Raw genomic sequence first — 17,489 nt, forward strand, 5'->3', positions numbered from 1 at the left:
GGGTATTAGAATTGAAAAATAAATTATTCGTATTAATGAATAATTTACTTTATTTCAAGTTGAATCGATAAAATAAAATTGTATCAAATAATTTTTATTTATATTTTAAAAAAGCAAATATTTCACTTAAAAAAATGAATTAATTCTTATCCAATTAATTTAAGATAATATTTTTTAAAAAAATTTAAATATTTGAATTTTTTTGAAGGATTATAAATGAAAGATGATAAATTTATAGATAAAAGTTAGATTTAAAGGAGAGATTTTCCCAGTATAGTAATTAATTTTTTTTACTGTTATTTTCAATGTTTTATACAAATTTGAATTACATACATCTAATAAATATAAACGTCTTTTAAAATTAATTTTTCACAAAACGAAAATTACTTCTAAACTAATTTTTTTCTTGAAAAATACCAAAAAAATTTTTATTTTATCAAACCGAAAACCGTCTTGTAAAATATACATGTCACGGTGGTACCTAAAAATTTAATTTTTTTTTGTGTTGTGTTGAAATTTATTTCTCGTAAATTTTAATACAATACTTCGACAATAAAATTCAATCGTCAGCATAATGCGATGAGAACGGACTCGGGCCTTGTTCTTGGAATGTTATGTGTGCACATATTATTATTATAACTATTTAGAATAAAAATGTAAATCGCAAATGGATATATGTGCATGTACTCTAATATAATTTCAAATTTCTACGGGCATTTATAATTAAATATAACCTTAAAAGGTGAAAATCATTATATATATGAAATATAATCGACAATCTTTGAATTTAATGTTGCAAATGTTGCGAATGCGTTAACGAACATTGCGGCAACGCTCCGAATGCGTTGGACGTTGCGGCAATGTTCCCAAACAAAAATTGTAGAAGTTAGTAAATGGGAATGTTGCGAATGTGTTAGTGAACATTGCGGTAGCGTTCTAAGCGCATTAAACATTGCGGCAATGTTCTCCACTTAAAATTGAAGGAAGTAGCGAATGGTAATGTTGCGAATGTTGCGAGTGCGTTAACGAACATTGCGGCAGCACCCTGAATGCATTGGACGCTGCGGCAATGTTCATAATTTAAAATTTAACGGAATTATTGATTGCAAATGATAACAATGGATACCTTGTTTTGTAAGCCACGATATTATCACTTGCGGGTCTAAAATGAGTATGGATAAGTACAGGAGCCACATTAGAAATTGGACTTCTCGCGAAAAAAAAGGGATATAATAATAATAATTCAAATAAATCTACGCGATGAGCTTTTCCTTGAACGTAATTCTTCAGCTTCCATCCTTTCTTACTCTACCCCCCCATTCTTTTTTTTTAACGTATCCTGGGCCTAACAATCCTACATGCTCATGACAATACAACATCAAAGTTGTAATTGTTGCAAAAAAAAAAGGAAGGGTAAAAATACCAAAAATCAAATCATTTTCCAACAAGGAAAATTCATAAAATAAATCCAAAAGACAACAAGTCTTTTCAATAATAATTATGCTTGATTTTATCAAGTGCATATTATTATATTTGGCTATACCATTAAAAGAAAATAAAAACTCAGCATTATTGGCATGGTAACAGGCCCAGAGCTCACGCCTTGTTCACGTGTTAAAAACCCTTAGTCCACAAAATTTTCCCACCTGAAGTCTCTAAACGTTCATATAAAAGTGCATCGCGGAAGTCAATTAATCGCAGTACAACTCTCATTCGCGAGTCAGCTCTGAAATTTTTCAGAGGCATAAAAACGATTTTTGAGACGCCGGGACTAAGCCCGTCCGTGAGTCGGTTTTTCAATTTTTGCAATCCACTACATAGATAGTGATTAAAATTGAACGGACGAAAATTTAAAGTGAATACTTCACGCCGACGAAGTCCAACGGAAGTCGCGTTTAATAAAAATCCAATAATTTGAATAAAATTAAATTATTGAATTTTTGTCTTTTGACCGGCCAGTCCGCACGTGTGGTGCCTGCGCTGTTTAAATTCGATGGACCCGTGAGTGCATTTTCGTGCGCTACCCATTGACATTTTCGCGCTTTCATAAGTGTGCATATTTTTCCGCCCGTCGGATAGCAGCTCGACGCCTCGCCCTCGTTAGCTTGCGACGGTAGAATAAGCAGTATCGTAAGTCTTTTAAAACATGTATCGTTCCTTCCTCTTATCTTACTGTATTATTTCTATATTTTAAAATCAAAGATTTCTTTTTATAATAAATGTATAAAAGGGTCTTAATTGTTTCATTGTGTTTATTCCCTAAAATTCAATTTTTCAAATAACGTAACTTGGCAGTTTTCTTCTAAAAAAGGATACACGATCCCATAAAATTAAACGAAATTTTTAATTTCGGCAGCTTGGTGCCTCCAGGACATATAAAAATAATAATCTTTATAATTAATATTTTTCGGTTCGTAACAAGCTGATGGTGGCAGCGGTGGGATTTTTCCTTACGTTGCTGTCAGCTACGTTATCGGAACAATTGATTTTCATCAATTGTCACTTTAGAGTTTTTCAAAAAATTTAATTTTGACAAAATTTCACATCTACTTTTAATTTAACATTCTTATACTTATACCTTACTAACATTTTAAAACTAAAAATCAATGATTCTAATTTATTGAGTGATTGATTTTCTTTTCCTTGTATTGAAAGAAAAGTACATAATGACTTTGTCTTAAAAATAAATTCTGGATTATGGCTCTCCAACTTATGTTGTTGATGATGACGCAATCCTAATTTATGATTTTGGCTCTCCGACCTTGGTCGTTGATGATGACATTATCTGAGACATTGGTTCCGAAAATTCTTTCAATTAAAAGAAAAGAATAGTTAAAAACTTTCATCAACTAATTTCAAACTTCTTTTTGAGAATTGTGTAAGAGAGGATTTTTCCGAGGAAAAACCTTTTCAATTTCTAATGCATTCAAAAAGTACATGACGACCTGTTTGAATTGCGAAAAATTGTGATTTTGGCTCTCCGACCTTGGTCGTTGATGATGACTCATTCACAATTTTGATTTTGGCTCTCCGACTATGTCGTTGATGATGACTAATCGAAATTCATAACAGTAACTCTGGAAATTTGTTTCTTTTCGAAATAAGAGAAGAATCCTCATCGAGAAAAACAGAAAGAAGTGATATTTCTTTAACTGCCTAATATTTTCCTCCATTCTTTATACTTTACTTTGAGAATTCAAAAGAGAAAAATTTTCAAAAGGAAAATTTTCAATTTCCTAATGTATTCAAAGATTTAAGTGACAACCTGTTTGAATTGCGAAAAATTGTGAATTTGGCTCTCTGACCTTGGTCATTGATGACGACTCATTCCCAATTTTTGATTCTGGCTCTCCGACTATGTCGTTGATGATGACTAATCAAAATTCATAACAGCGAATCCTAAAAATTTGTTTCATTTTGAAATAAGAAAAAAATTCTCATTGCAAAAGAAAGAAACCTATTTTTCTTCTATACTTAACATGTCTTTAATAGAAATTTTTCTTTTATTTACTTTCGTGTTATTTATCGTCACCTTTTCGCTCTCTCTAATTACGGAATTATCAGGAATCTTATTTCAACTTTTCTGTTTAAAGGCCACTTTACTCTGTTAAAGAAGTAATTGAAAACTATTGATTTTTATTTCTTTTTTTTGCTATGAATCATTCAAATTATGCCACATAAAATTAGGCCTCGTGGCGGTCGCTCAAAAAAACGAATTAATTCACGCAATAAAAATATTCAAAACAAATCGAAAAATTCAGATACGAAAATAGAGACTACCCCCGTTAAAAACGAAATTGTTAAGGAAAATCAAGTTTCGGTAAAATCAGAGTATAAATTTCATCCCTTAAATAGACGACCAAAACCAGAATCACAAATTAAATTAGATTATTTTGTGACATATAACCCGAAACATCCACTTCACCACGGAGGCATTGTTAACCGACGAGAATTACAGAGACTCTCACTCACACTTGTTGGATCAGCTGACGTGCTTACTCATACGACTAAACAAGACCTTAGAGTTCGAAGAATAGAGACGGTCAGTTTCTCGTTTAAAAGACTGAACGGAAGAATAATTTTATTATAATCAAATTTTTTTTTGTCATGTCTAAATTACTATGACTATTCGAGTACAATATAACAGTGCACAAACTGTGACAGTACATTCAGAACATCTCTGTAATAGTTTAGAAATCCCTATCGATAACGATACTAAACTTAATTATATTTGTGAGACACAACTTAAGACAGACTGCGCGATTCTTGGCTTCCCGTCGGGAGATTGCATAAATGACGAATATGCAGAAATCTTAGGCATTGTTTTTCTACCAGTAAATGGAATCGAGATCTGTTTTTGTGTAGTGGACTCTTTCTTCTCGCAAGATTGTCACATTACAACGGGAATAATTGGCAGACAAAGCGCCATTGAATTGGGATTACTATCATTCCAAAATTTATAAATACTGTTTGAAATTTTCTTTTAAAAATAATTTTTACTTAAGGTTTTCCCTTTAGGAGAGTTGTAGCAAAACGAAGTTTTGTAATCATTAAATTAATTATAAAACTAGTTACTCTACATCGCTGTTGCCGGTACGACACCGCGAGATCGGAAATTCCTATGCTGCATTTGAATAATTTTCCGAAAAGAAAAGTGAGATAGGAAGAAAATCAAATTCTCTTTCGCATCTCGTAATATTCAAAAGCGCTGGTTTCAGTACGATCTCCCCGTGAGGAAAGCTTCTTGCTGAGTTGTTACACTGCGAAAATTCTCCAATTCGGAAAAACTTAAAAGAAAATCTGAATCCTGAGAATTTCCTTAATATCCATGCAGAAAAGTCGTTACAAAACGAAGTTTTAGAATCATTAAATTGATTATAAAACCAGTTACTCTCCATCGCTGTTGCCAGTACGACACCGCGAGATCGGAAATTCCTATGCTGCATTTGAATAATTTTCCGAAAAGAAAAGCGAGATAGGAAGAAAATCAAATTCTCTTTCGCATCTCGTAACATTCAAAAGCGCTGGTTTCAGTACGATCTCCCCGTGAGGAAAGCTTCTTGCTGAGTTGATATAAATGTAACGAATTCCTGACGTGGAATTAATGAAAATCAGTGAAAAGAAAGGAAAATTTTCGATAATGAATACTTTAAAATGTCCAGTATAAACGGATTTTCGCTCAATAAAAACCCTAGAGGAAAAAGAGCAGGAAAGAGGTGGGGAAAAATTGCGGGAAAAAGGAGTGCACCCACAATTACAGAAAAACAATCAGCGACAAGAGTTCCGAGTTCGGAAATTTATTATAACCTTACCGAACCGACATTAAAAATCAGACCCATTAATAAAGTAAAACCTTTGTCCCCGGTTGTCCTCCCGATAGCAGGTCCAAATAACCCCCAAGTTCCCCCTCCACAAGCTCGAGTAATTGACCTTGAAAGAGAGGAAGAATTGGCTCGTCGCAGAATAGAACTCTTACAACACCACTTAAACGATAATTCAAACGACTCTGACGAGACTACGGCATATGACAGTGACGTAATGATTTTGGACTGAAAATAATTAATAATTTTTCTAAAATGGTTTCACCTATTCTGACTGACAAAACACACAAAGATTTAACACCTATGCCGACGTCGCCTTGTAACATCCCCTTAGTACTGGTTTTTAAGAAAGCGAATAACCGATTTTACGTCGACTATGCTCAATTAAACAAAAATTTCAAATCAAGTACCATCATTAGCGACACAAACAAAATCAGCCAACGCGACAGATTATAATTTTCCGCATGCTCAATTTCCTTGAAGCAAGTTTGCAGGAATATTCCGCGGTGGCGTAAGAAAAAAAAAAAAAAAAAAAAAAAAAGAGAAAATAAGAGAGATAGTTTGTTCCCCTCTCGAAAAGAAGAGACTGCCAAGTTTGCGTATAAAAAAACAAAAAAGGGGCACATAAGTATATGTGTATGTGTTCGTGGGCATATATGTATGTATATATATATATAATATATACATGTATGTTTAAACACGCATATCATCACCCCTTGTAACAAATCAATTTTTTTTATTCCTTTTTGTCAATTAAGACCCTTTTAGCAAAAATGCCGGACAATCCCGAAGATAACCCCGGCGCAAGGGGCGGGAATAATCACTCTTTATTAGAGACAGAACATGCCAACATAACACTTCGACAAATTAACCAGGACACTACGGCCGCTATGGCATCTGTCCTCGAATGTATGACCCTACAACAGAGTACATACCACATCCCTTTCTTTGACGGAAAGAACCCACCCTTAAGAGAATTTCTACAAGATGTAGCAAATGGTGTCGTATTCACCACCGATGCCACAGAACCGGGTTTCCTCAAAGCAGTCCTTAGTAAGTTAAAGGGCGCAGCTAGGGAAAGTGTTAGAGATAAACATTTCAATAGAGTGGACGAGCTTGTTGCTCATTTGCAAAAACGATTTGCATCTACAAAGAAATACCAATGGTATTTCGAGAATATCATGACCATAAGGATGAAACAATCCGAAACTGTGCGGGACTATAACGATAGGTTGCGCGGACTTCTAAGTGGTGCAAAACATGCCCTCGAAGCAAAGTACAATCGACGATTTCGCGAAGCCGATGTCCCCAACGCGCGTACGCGAGTGTTTCCCGAAAGTGAACTCTTAATACAACCGATTATAGATTGTGCCCTCGAATCTTTCATTCGCGGACTACCAGAAGAAATGTCAATTTTTGTTGACACTAGAAACCCCGTAGACTTAGAAGAGGCCTGCGAACATGCCCTTCGCGCAGAGGAGCGCCAAAAATATTTTGATAAAACCAGGGCATCTTCGTATCACATTACCAGATCAGAGGAACGACCAAGATCCCCCAGCCCTTATTCCAGACAAGCCGAGAAACCATCTTCGGACAAACGGAAATCCGACGGTGAAAAGGAAACCTCGATTCTGAGATCATCACGAGGATCAAATAATGAGACGCCACAGTTTACCCCTGAGCAACTAGCGGCCTTCTACAGGACGATGATGCCTCAATTCATTCCACCTATGAATTACCAACCCCCTCTTCAACCGATGGCGTACCAACCCTCTCCTATGCAGCCCATGGTCTACCAATCTACCCCCGGACAGGCAATGGGATACCAACCTAACTACAACCGGCAGCACTCAGGATTTAAACCAAGTGTCACCCCACCCCGTTCGGTATCCCCTGGTCCGCAAGGAAGTTCAAATTCTCCTCAAGGAAATTTAAACTTTCAGCCGACTCGACGCTTAGACGCGGCAGCGAGTCCCACTCCTCAGCGTCAACGGAGCGTCCACTTTGCGGACAACCAAATAGGGTCTTTAGAGCAGGATCCCAAGCCGAAGACTCCCCAGTAGTGCAGTTATCTGCACCTGAATTCAGGATACCCAAGGTCAATTTTCTGGTGGATCCTGGATCCGACACAAATCTGATTAAAGTGTGTGTATTAAGTCCTGACCTCACATTTACACGAAGTAAATGTGCTGAGATCACCGGAATCACGAATCACACCGTGAAAACATTAGGCACTGTCGAATTAACACTCTTTGACATTCCTGTAGAATTTCACATAGTTAGAAATAATTTCCCCATTTCTACACATGGAATTCTAGGAAGGCCCTACCTTCGACTAGAGCAGGCCCAAATTTCATTTAGGCATAATGCTCTTGTCACTATCTCTAAACCAGTGACCCCTATCCCTTTTATAGATAGAGAATCACTGGAAGCGAAAGAGATCCTAAAACCACAAATAAAACCTTTTGCCAGAGTCCTTAGCTTAAAAGCAAGGACAAGAAGACCCGTGGCAATAGACACTACTCACCCCGAATTATGTGAAGGATACCTCCCGCGAATACAAACTCCAAAGGGAATTTATCTAGGCGAGGCCTTGGTATCTAACAAAGACAATATTTGCCATGCAATGGCAATCAACACTACCGAGGAAGACGTTGATGTACATATTACCCCGCAAGAAATAATTCCTTTTGATTTTTGTAAATTCCCAGGAGAAGAATTTTCAGATTCCGATACGGAAAGTCCCTTAACCAATTCCGAAACCGAGTACCCCGATCGCGTAGTGAAAGTGAAAAATGCCCTACATGTGTCCCATTTGACCCCGGAAGAAAAAGACTTTGTGAATCGATGGGCAGAGGACTTCGCGGATATCTTCCATTTAAATGGAGAAATGCTTTCGTGCACCCATCTGATCCAACATAGAATCCCGACAATCGATGAACAGGTTATCCGAAGAAAACAATATCGCTCCCCTAATGAAGCCCTAGAGCAAATAGACACTCAGCTTCTTAAACAATTTAATAGCGGTATAATCGGGCATTCTAATTCCGATTACAATTCTCCACTTTTGATAGTACCGAAAAAACTTGACGCCTCTGGCGAGAAAAAGTGGAGGGTTGTTATCGATTATAGGGCCCTAAATGAAAAGGTCATAGGTGATGCTTTCCCCCTCCCCAACATCAGCGCCATCTTTGACCGTCTCGGAAAAGCTAGGTACTTCACCGTGTTCGATCTTGCGAGCGGTTTTCACCAGGTTGAAACACACCCGGATGACAGACACAAAACTGCATTTTCCTCACGCAATGGACATTTCGAGTATCGGAGAATGCCTATGGGAATTAAAAATGCACCCCCCACTTTCCAACGACTACTAAATAATGTCCTAAGTACTATGCTCGACACGGAAGCATTTGTGTACTTAGACGACATTATAATTTACTCGGACACACTCGAAGAACATGATAGGAGAGCACGAAGACTCTTTTCCAAACTTCGAGAAGCTAATTTAAAATTACAACCCGATAAGTGCGAATTTCTAAAAACAGAAGTAGCATATCTCGGCCATATAATAAGCGAAAACGGCATAAAACCTAACCCGGATAAAATCGAAGCTATTAAGAATTTTCCACAACCTAAAACCCAAAAGGAAATTCGAAGCTTTTTAGGACTCTCTGGGTATTATCGCCGGTTTATTAAAGATTATGCTAAATTAGCCAAACCCCTATCTGACCTACTGAAAAAGGACAACAAGTGGGGATGGAATGAACCCCAAAAGAAAAGTTTTCTAAAGCTTAGAAAATACCTATGTCGCAAACCTATTCTGCAATATCCAAATTTCGCAGGAAGGTTCAAATTAACAACTGACGCCTCGGAGTACGCAATCGGTGCTATACTCACCCAGGAAAAGGATGGGATTGATCTACCCGTCGCATACTTTTCAAAAACACTAAACGAAAATGAACGAAAATATCCTAAGGCCGAAAAAGAATGTCTGGCAATCTTGTATGCTGTAGAAAATTTCCGACCCTATCTATACGGTCGAGAATTTACTCTAGCATGTGATTTTGAACCAGTTCACTGGATGTCTTATGTTGAGAATCCTGGAGCGAGACTCATGCGTTGGAGACTCAGACTCCAGGACTATCAATATAAATTCGAATATAAGCCAGGCAAGATCAACAGGATTGTTGGGGCACTTTCCAATAACCCCCTTGAAAGAAATGAAACAAAAATGGATGCAACTTCCTCTTCGGACTCAGATTGGACCGATGACACAAAAGAATCAGATCCAGAAGATAATACCTCGCTTCCGGAACGCAAAACGGAACAATTAAGAGCACTCCCTATTACCACTAGGTCCTCTTTCAAAAATAAGGGCAAGGACAATGTACAAACGAATCCTGAAAGAAAAAGTAAGAAAGGCAACCCACAGGAAGTAACGAATCCAAGGACCAGATCATCAAATCCCTTGGAACAACGACCCTCCCTGAGACCAACCCCAACTTTCAAGGTTCCTTCCAAATATGACCCTAAGGCGCCCCTAGTACCCCCATCCATTAAAACTCTAGGTGGCCCCAGTAAACCTAAACCTTCAATAGTCACCCAAGTTCAACCCAAGGCTATTTTGCGGAGGCCGTCAGAAGTACCATCTACATCACGGCTACAAGGTACAGTTAATTCTCCCACCCCAGGACCATCCTCACAACCTCCTTTGAGACCGAGAGGAAGACCCAGAGGATCCTCACAAACAAAGGATCCAGATGGAGATGAACCCTATGTTCCCCCTCTGAAAATTAATCCAATAGAATTGGATGTCAGCTGCGTGGCAAAGCGACTGAAGAAACGTAAAACGAAATTAAACAACGATCCCCCTGGCAGAAAAGAAGACAGTTCATCATCCGAAGAAAATTTTCCTGACAGTGATTATGAAGAAAGTTCGGATCCCCCAGTGTTTCGATCAAGTAGTAGCGCCTTTCCCAGCCTCCCACCTAATATTGTGAAAACAAACAAGCCCACCCCCGAAAACGCCCTAAAACCAGTGTCACCCCCAAGTCCATGGACACCCCCGTCGTTAGACTCATATACGAACGTTTATGTGGATGGTGCGTGTTGTGACAATGGCGGTGTACGACCCCGCGCAGGTATAGGAGTTTGGTTCGGCCCGGATCATCCCCTCAACATTTCACGAAGATATAGGGGTAGACAAACAAACAACGCATCCGAAATTGAAGCAGCAGCCACCGCCGTCCGACAAGCAAAGAAGGGCGGCATAAACAGATTAAGAATTAAAACCGACTCAAAGGTTCTCGTCCAAGGAATAACAGAATGGGTTCCAAAATGGCAAAACAATAATTGGAAAACCAACGATAACAAGCCTGTAAAAAATCAAAGAGTGTATGAGAAGCTAATCAATGCATTAAAACATATGGACGTCATCTGGGAACATGTTCCTGGACATGACGGAATCGATGGAAATGAAAATGCAGATAGATTGGCCAGGGAAGGTGCCCTTATGGAACCCGAATCTGAGTCCAGTTCCTCTTCTTCATCAGAGTCATCCGAAACAGAACCTGTTACAGAAATTCCCGAGGACAAGATCATCATTCAAGGACCTCCCCGACCCCCAGACAGCGAGGAAAGTTCCAATTCTCTCGCCGAAGAAGACGTATGTGAACCAGAAACTAGCCTAGATCGATCGGTCAAAAGGTTTAACGAAATCCTAAAGAATCGCTCAGATCAAACTAACCAAACCTTAACATGGGATCATGAAGGGATGGATAGGACCCCTAGAAAGAAGGTCTACGTTTCTGATGGAGATAGTGATCATGAGTACTTGGAGTATCTAAAAACCCTGGACCCATGTCAAGAAAATGATGATGCAGAATTTGAGGAAAGACTAAGAAAATTTTTGGAACAGCTAGACAAGAGCCGCGTTGAAACTCAAGAAAGTGAGAAACCCCCTCCATCAGAACTTAAACTTCTCCCCACCACCACAGTGGATACCCCGCTAACGAGTAATCCCTCCCCCACGCGAAAGAGGAGTATAGTCCGCTTTAAAGACATTCCCGAAGTTTTTGAAACCCCCAACATCGATCGTGACTTTACCGCAAATTTGCCATCATTCACTCCTGGTCGGGTAACAATCCCCGAAGCACACTCCACCCCATTTTTGAGGTTTTCGGATTACAATAAGGAAAAACAAGAGGAAAAAGTGCGAAGAAAAACACAAATGACGCCCCGTAGATTAACCCCTACAAGTGAGTTCGGAAGTAAGACAAAACGGAATCTATTAATGGACCTAAACCTTCCCTACTGTGATTCTTCCTCCTCCCCTGATTCCTCAGGCAATGAAGAAGATAATCTCAACAATTGTGCCCATTCAAACCCACCAAACATTTCACATCAATGGACAGAACCTTTAACTTACAAAAGAGATAACTACGCCCACTTTATTTCCGAAGACTGTGAACCCATTGACCCCATTGTGAAACTTTTAGTGGCAACCGAAAAGATCGATTTACAAGACATCAGAGACAGTAAACCAATTAAAGGACAGGTGTACGTCACTATCTGTGGACGTTATAGGGTATACTCAATTATTGTGAAAAAGCGACATTTTGACGAAATCAATTGGAATGACGTAATCACTGGACTAACAAACTTGAGACATGCATTGACCTTAGACAATCAGAAACATTGCCGAATGGCCAATTCGGGTGACCTTCTAGGAGCACTCCCTCAAAATAAAATGACGGAGCTTTTAGCAGGAATATTCCGCGGTGGCGATATAAATATCACACTATGCCACGGAAAAATCGAGGTACCACCCTTACAATTGCGCCCCAAGATAATATCAGAATTCCATGGCAGTCTGATTGGAGGGCATAAAGGCATAACTAAGACCTATAGAAGAATACGTGAGAGGTATTATTGGCCTAGAATGCGAGACGAAGTTACAGAGTATATTCGCAAGTGCAAAAGTTGCTTTGAGAATAAACTCGCCAGGGCTCGAACTCGTGAACCTATGCTAATAACAGATACCCCTGCGCAACCCTTTGACAAAGTGTCCCTAGATACCGTGGGAAAACTTCGAACCACTCCCAACGGCAATAGACATATACTAACAATGCAGGACAATTTCAGTAAATATTGCATTGCGGTCCCCATACCAGACATAAAAACAACCACCATTGCCCATGCCATTGCAGCAAACCTCTTTTCTGTATATGGAGCGCCTCGATGCGTCCTCACAGATAGAGGAGGTAGTTTTATAAGCTCCCTAATGCGAAAGCTTGAAAGCATCTTTGGGGTAAAACAACTTACAACTTCCGGATATCGCCCTCAAACCAACGGAGCGTTGGAAAGAAGCCATATTGAATTGACGGATTATATTAAGCACTATGCTCAGGATTTTGACGATTGGGATCGTCTACTTCCTTTTGCCATGCTCAATTATAACACGTCAGTTCATGAAGCTACTAACCTAACCCCATTCGAGTTAGTTTTTGGACGAATAGCCCGGATCCCGTCCTCCCTGCCACTTGGGCCAGAACTAGAAACCTATGGTTCATACCTAAAGGACCTCGTGGTCCGATTGCACGAACTTCAGAATCTGGCAGCCGACAAACTTAAAGGAGCAAAGCAACGCTCCAAAGAGTTTTATGACCGAAAGTCAAGACCATCGAAGGTCAAGGTTGGCGACCAAGTCTATACCTACAAAGAGGTTAGGACGAACAAGTTCGATAATCGAGCTAATGGTCCGTACACTGTTGTAGGGTTAACCCAAAATAATAATGTCATTTTAGAAGATGACAATGGCGAAAGATTCGCTAAACACAAAGACAAGGTGATGGTTACCTATCTTTAACTGTCACCTTCACAAAAATTTGTTATTAACATACATTCAATATTTTTTTTGTAGAAAAAAAACAAAGATGTACTTGGCACAATACTTAATCGTTTTGCACCTCTCTAACTCAATTATCGTGAAGGCGCAGATCAATCCAGTACCAATAGGACCAATTGAAGGCCCCGGATACCAGATTACCTCACTTGACATAAGTAGTGGGATATATTACGAATATTCGGGAGAAGTAAGAAGGTCAGTTAGTAATTGGAGGATCAGCATCTTCCTGGACATCGGCAAACAAGTGAGGCATTTCGAAGATTTAAATTATAAACTGAACGACGTGAAGCAGCAATGCTTTCCAAAGGAAGAATGGTGCGGAGTCCGAATCAAATCATTTCCCTGGGAGGACCGATGGGAGATAGCTGCAGACCTACAACGAGAACTTCAGCGGCAAATAGAAGAACTGGAAAGAACACGCCAGAATCTTCCCATATTGGTATCATCACAATTTCGAGCTCGGCGCAGTGTTCCCCTTTTTGGATTCCTTGGAAAGATTGCAGGACCCATCGCTGGTGTGCTAAACTACGAAGATGGTGAACATTACGAAGCAGTTATGCAAGAATTAAATGAGGCACAAGCAAACTTATCACACCTTGTTGGAAAGCAGACACATGTGGTTAGGTCTCAATTAGAAAGTCTGCATAGTCAGGTGCAACATCACGACGAAGTCTTGCAGGAACTACACCAATCTTTCGACACCCTGAATAAGGAACTAAATGGACAATTCCAACATTCTGAATTCCAAGAATACTCCAAACTCCTGGACAAGACACTGGCCGCCATAAAATTAGGACTTGATCACAGCATCCGAGCGACGACAACAATGTTAGACGCAGTTCACGATGCTAGAAGAGGACAATTACATCCTGGAATTTTATCTTCAGAACAACTGGGACCTATCCTCGACGACATTAGAAATAACGCCACTGATGTTATTTTCCCCATACCTGGACCCAAGGTCAGCGTTGACGAATTAATGCAAGTAGCCACAACCAGTATTCTATGCGAGGACCACAAAATCAAAATTTTGATAGACATTCCTCTCTTGGAACAAGACAAATATGCGGCCTTCAAACTACATCCACTGCCGACCCTTCAAGGTGAACTTGGAAACGCATCCACTAGGGCATACGTGAACCCTGCATACAACTACTTAATCGTCGATAAGGAGCAAAGAACCTATCTTCTGCTTAAAGACAAGGATTGGGAAAATTGTAGGACAACGACATCGTTCCATGCATGTCTGAAGGGATCTCCCATTTACGACCTTCAGAACAGACCAATCTGTGAGGTATCACTCTTGACCAACCCCACGGACAAAGTACTACGAACCTGTGATATCAGAATTACTTCAAGTCTAGAATCTTTTTGGAAACCTCTTCGGACTTTAGCAGCCTGGCTTTATTCAGTGGCCAAGCCGGAAGTATTACTGATAATCTGCCACTCTGCTTATCCGATCAAAATAAATATCACTGGTACTGGGATAATAAGGTTGGCCCCAGGATGTTCAGCAAAGACAAAAGATATAATTATCCCAGCAACAGCAACTCAGGTAGGCCAAACGGAGATCTTATATGAACCCGAGTTACACCTGGACTTAAAACGGATTTCAAGTGTATTTTCTACCTATTCCCATTTAACAACTACGATGGAAATTCAAGAGAATGTTCGAACAAAATTGAAGACCCCCAATTTCGATACCAACTCCAAAACTCTGGAACAACTGGAACAGGAATTGGAGAATTTTGCGATGCAGCGAAAATGGAGAACCCATCACTCTATCCTTATTTATGGGTCCTATAGTGGTTTGGTAATTTTTGGCATTATCAGTCTCCTCCTTCTATGTCGACACTCAATCAGTAGAAAAATCAGGACTATCACTGGCAAAAGTGATTTCAAAAGGAACAAGGCTGATCCCGTTCCGGAGACAGGGTATAAGTTGAGGAATCAAGACGAGCACCTAGATATGCAGAGACCTGGAAAAATCTCTTCAACATCGACGAATCTAGATCAAGACGTGGAACTCCAACCATCGACCGCTGAGGCACCTAAGAATCTCGTACCTACAACCCAATCTTGACAACTAAATTCCGAAGGTTTCGGAATTTCTACAACGAAATCAACAGCATCAACCAATGTCAGTTTAACAACCAAAAACTGTTTAAAAAGGGTAATCGTATTACCCATACAAAAACTTCAACCAGTTTAGTTGAAAAACAAAAGAGTGTGCTATGTACACATTGCACCTTTATATATGACTAAAGTTTTTTTTGTTGTTTGGTTAATTTTGTTTAGTTTTGCCTTGTTTTAAATTTTATACATGAAAACCCACGATCGATTTCTCTTATCAATTTCAGCACCGTCGGGACAGGTCCTAGCACATTCTCATGTAGAAGAACAGAGAACTCTTGTAGAGGGAGGCTTACGTGGTCTGACCGCCGAACTGCCACTTGGGCCGCCCTCAATATTTTGCCAGACATCCTTTCCTACCACGTCGTCAAAGGACTGGGTGCAAATGTGCTCTAACGAGACATCATCACCTGTCTAATGATTTGTGGGAGTTTTGGGTCAGTGCTTGGTTGATGGAGAGATCGGTCGTGGAAAATCATGTAAATTGATAGTGTTAGCGGGTAAATTCCACCCGATATTATTATAATTTTATCGACATTGATTTGCGAAGAATGGGGAGAATAAGATAATGTAACCTACCTTGTATCGAAGCGCTGAAGCATTGAAGGTCCCCTCCTTTCTATATATATAAAACTTTTTTTAAAAAAAAAAAAAAAAAAAAAAAAAAAAAAAAAAAAAAAAAAAAAAAAAAAGCTAAATTAATTAATCCTTAACTAAATTATTTTATAAAAAGGAGGCTCGTGCTGTTGGTGGCCCTGGAATTAAAGAGGTGGGGAGGGGGTAGAAAACTCGATTTTTTTTTTTAATAAATTTATATATATATATATATAAAAAAAAAAAAAAAAAAAAATAATAATAATAAAATAAAAGAAAAAAAAAAAAAGGAAAGAAAATTTTTAGAATGTTATGTATATACATATGTATTATTGAAGCGCGCGAGAGGAGAGGGGAGGTCCTTCATCCTAAACAGGAGCGGCAGCCAATGAGTTGACCGGATCCAAAAGGAACCCTTCTGGACCGATCGTCTCCCAAACGCGACTCACGGGAACGTTGATCTTCTGCAAAAAAAAAAAAAAAGAAGGGGGAATGGCTTTACCCTTAGCCTTATCTTTTCTTTACCTAATTTTGGTATTTTTTTTTTTTGTTGTTTGTTCTCTTTTTCTTTTTTTTTGTTGTTTAGCATAAGTGTAAACTCACCACTTGCCATCTCGCTCGGGTCCTGGATCGCCGCCCCCGCGTCCAATAATGACATTGCAGGAATGTCAATTGGAAAGCCTTAGACAGGGGTTGGTATCCAACATCCGGTGGCACTGGCGGCATGGCAGATAAAGGGCTAGAAGGGGAGACAAGGTTATTTTCTCTTTCCCATTTAAAAAAAAAAAAAAAAAAAAAAAAAAAAAAAATTTTAATATATATATATTACATTATTGTGTGGCGCCTGTCCACCCTCCACATATCCTCCAAAAGGGGCAGTCTCCCAAGGCCCTTCCGGATAACCGTCGGTTCCCAAAAGTCAGGCTGAAAATAAAGAATAAACCCATGGGATTTCACTCTCACAAGCTTCGTATATATATATTTATATATATATGTGTCCTGACGCGGTGAAAGGGACCTTACGCCAAAAAAATTGATTTTTATTTTTTTATACCAATTGAAAGTATTTGAGTTGCTATTTCATTTCCAAAAAATAGAAATTATTTTTTTCTATTAATTTTTTATTATGAACATTTAGACGTACTCAACTTTCGCGTATTATATTTTCTGAATCATGTTTGAAAGCACTTTCTTTAACGTTAGTTTTTGTCGATTTTAATTTTCTTATATAAAAATTGATAGTTTTTGAGTTGCTGTTTGATTTCCAAAAATCAAAAATTGTCCCCTTGCAATAGTCTTTTTTTATAAACATTTAAACATAGGCGGTGCAGTCTACGCCTATTTACTTGCTTCTCTTTGACAGCACGTTCTCTACAATTTGCTTTTAAACCGTAAGGTCCCTTTCACCGCGTCAGGACACATATATACATACCGTAGCCCAAAAACCACGACAAAGTTACTGCCCCGAGGACTCGCACCAGAGATATTCCTGAAACCATTGGGTTCGAGAATATCTCTTTTTCGGGCCACTGCTC

The 17,489-nt window shown here is 39.0% G+C and overlaps 1 protein-coding gene across 1 annotated transcript; it reads left to right on the forward strand.

The window, feature by feature from the left end:
• Positions 1–432: 432 nt before the first annotated feature.
• On the forward strand, positions 433–16,765 carry LOC127291222 (uncharacterized). Its single transcript, XM_051320202.1, has 2 exons — positions 433–2,130; positions 13,243–16,765. Exon 2 carries the CDS (start codon positions 13,256–13,258, stop codon positions 15,308–15,310), a length of 2,055 nt encoding a protein of 684 aa, XP_051176159.1. The 5' UTR covers positions 433–2,130; positions 13,243–13,255; the 3' UTR covers positions 15,311–16,765.
• Positions 16,766–17,489: the final 724 nt, after the last annotated feature.

Source organism: Leptopilina boulardi, unplaced genomic scaffold, assembly GCF_019393585.1.
Source record: "Leptopilina boulardi isolate dan_hultmark-lab unplaced genomic scaffold, ZJU_Lbou_2.1 LbouV2_128, whole genome shotgun sequence".
In the NCBI taxonomy this organism is placed as follows: domain Eukaryota; kingdom Metazoa; phylum Arthropoda; class Insecta; order Hymenoptera; family Figitidae; genus Leptopilina; species Leptopilina boulardi.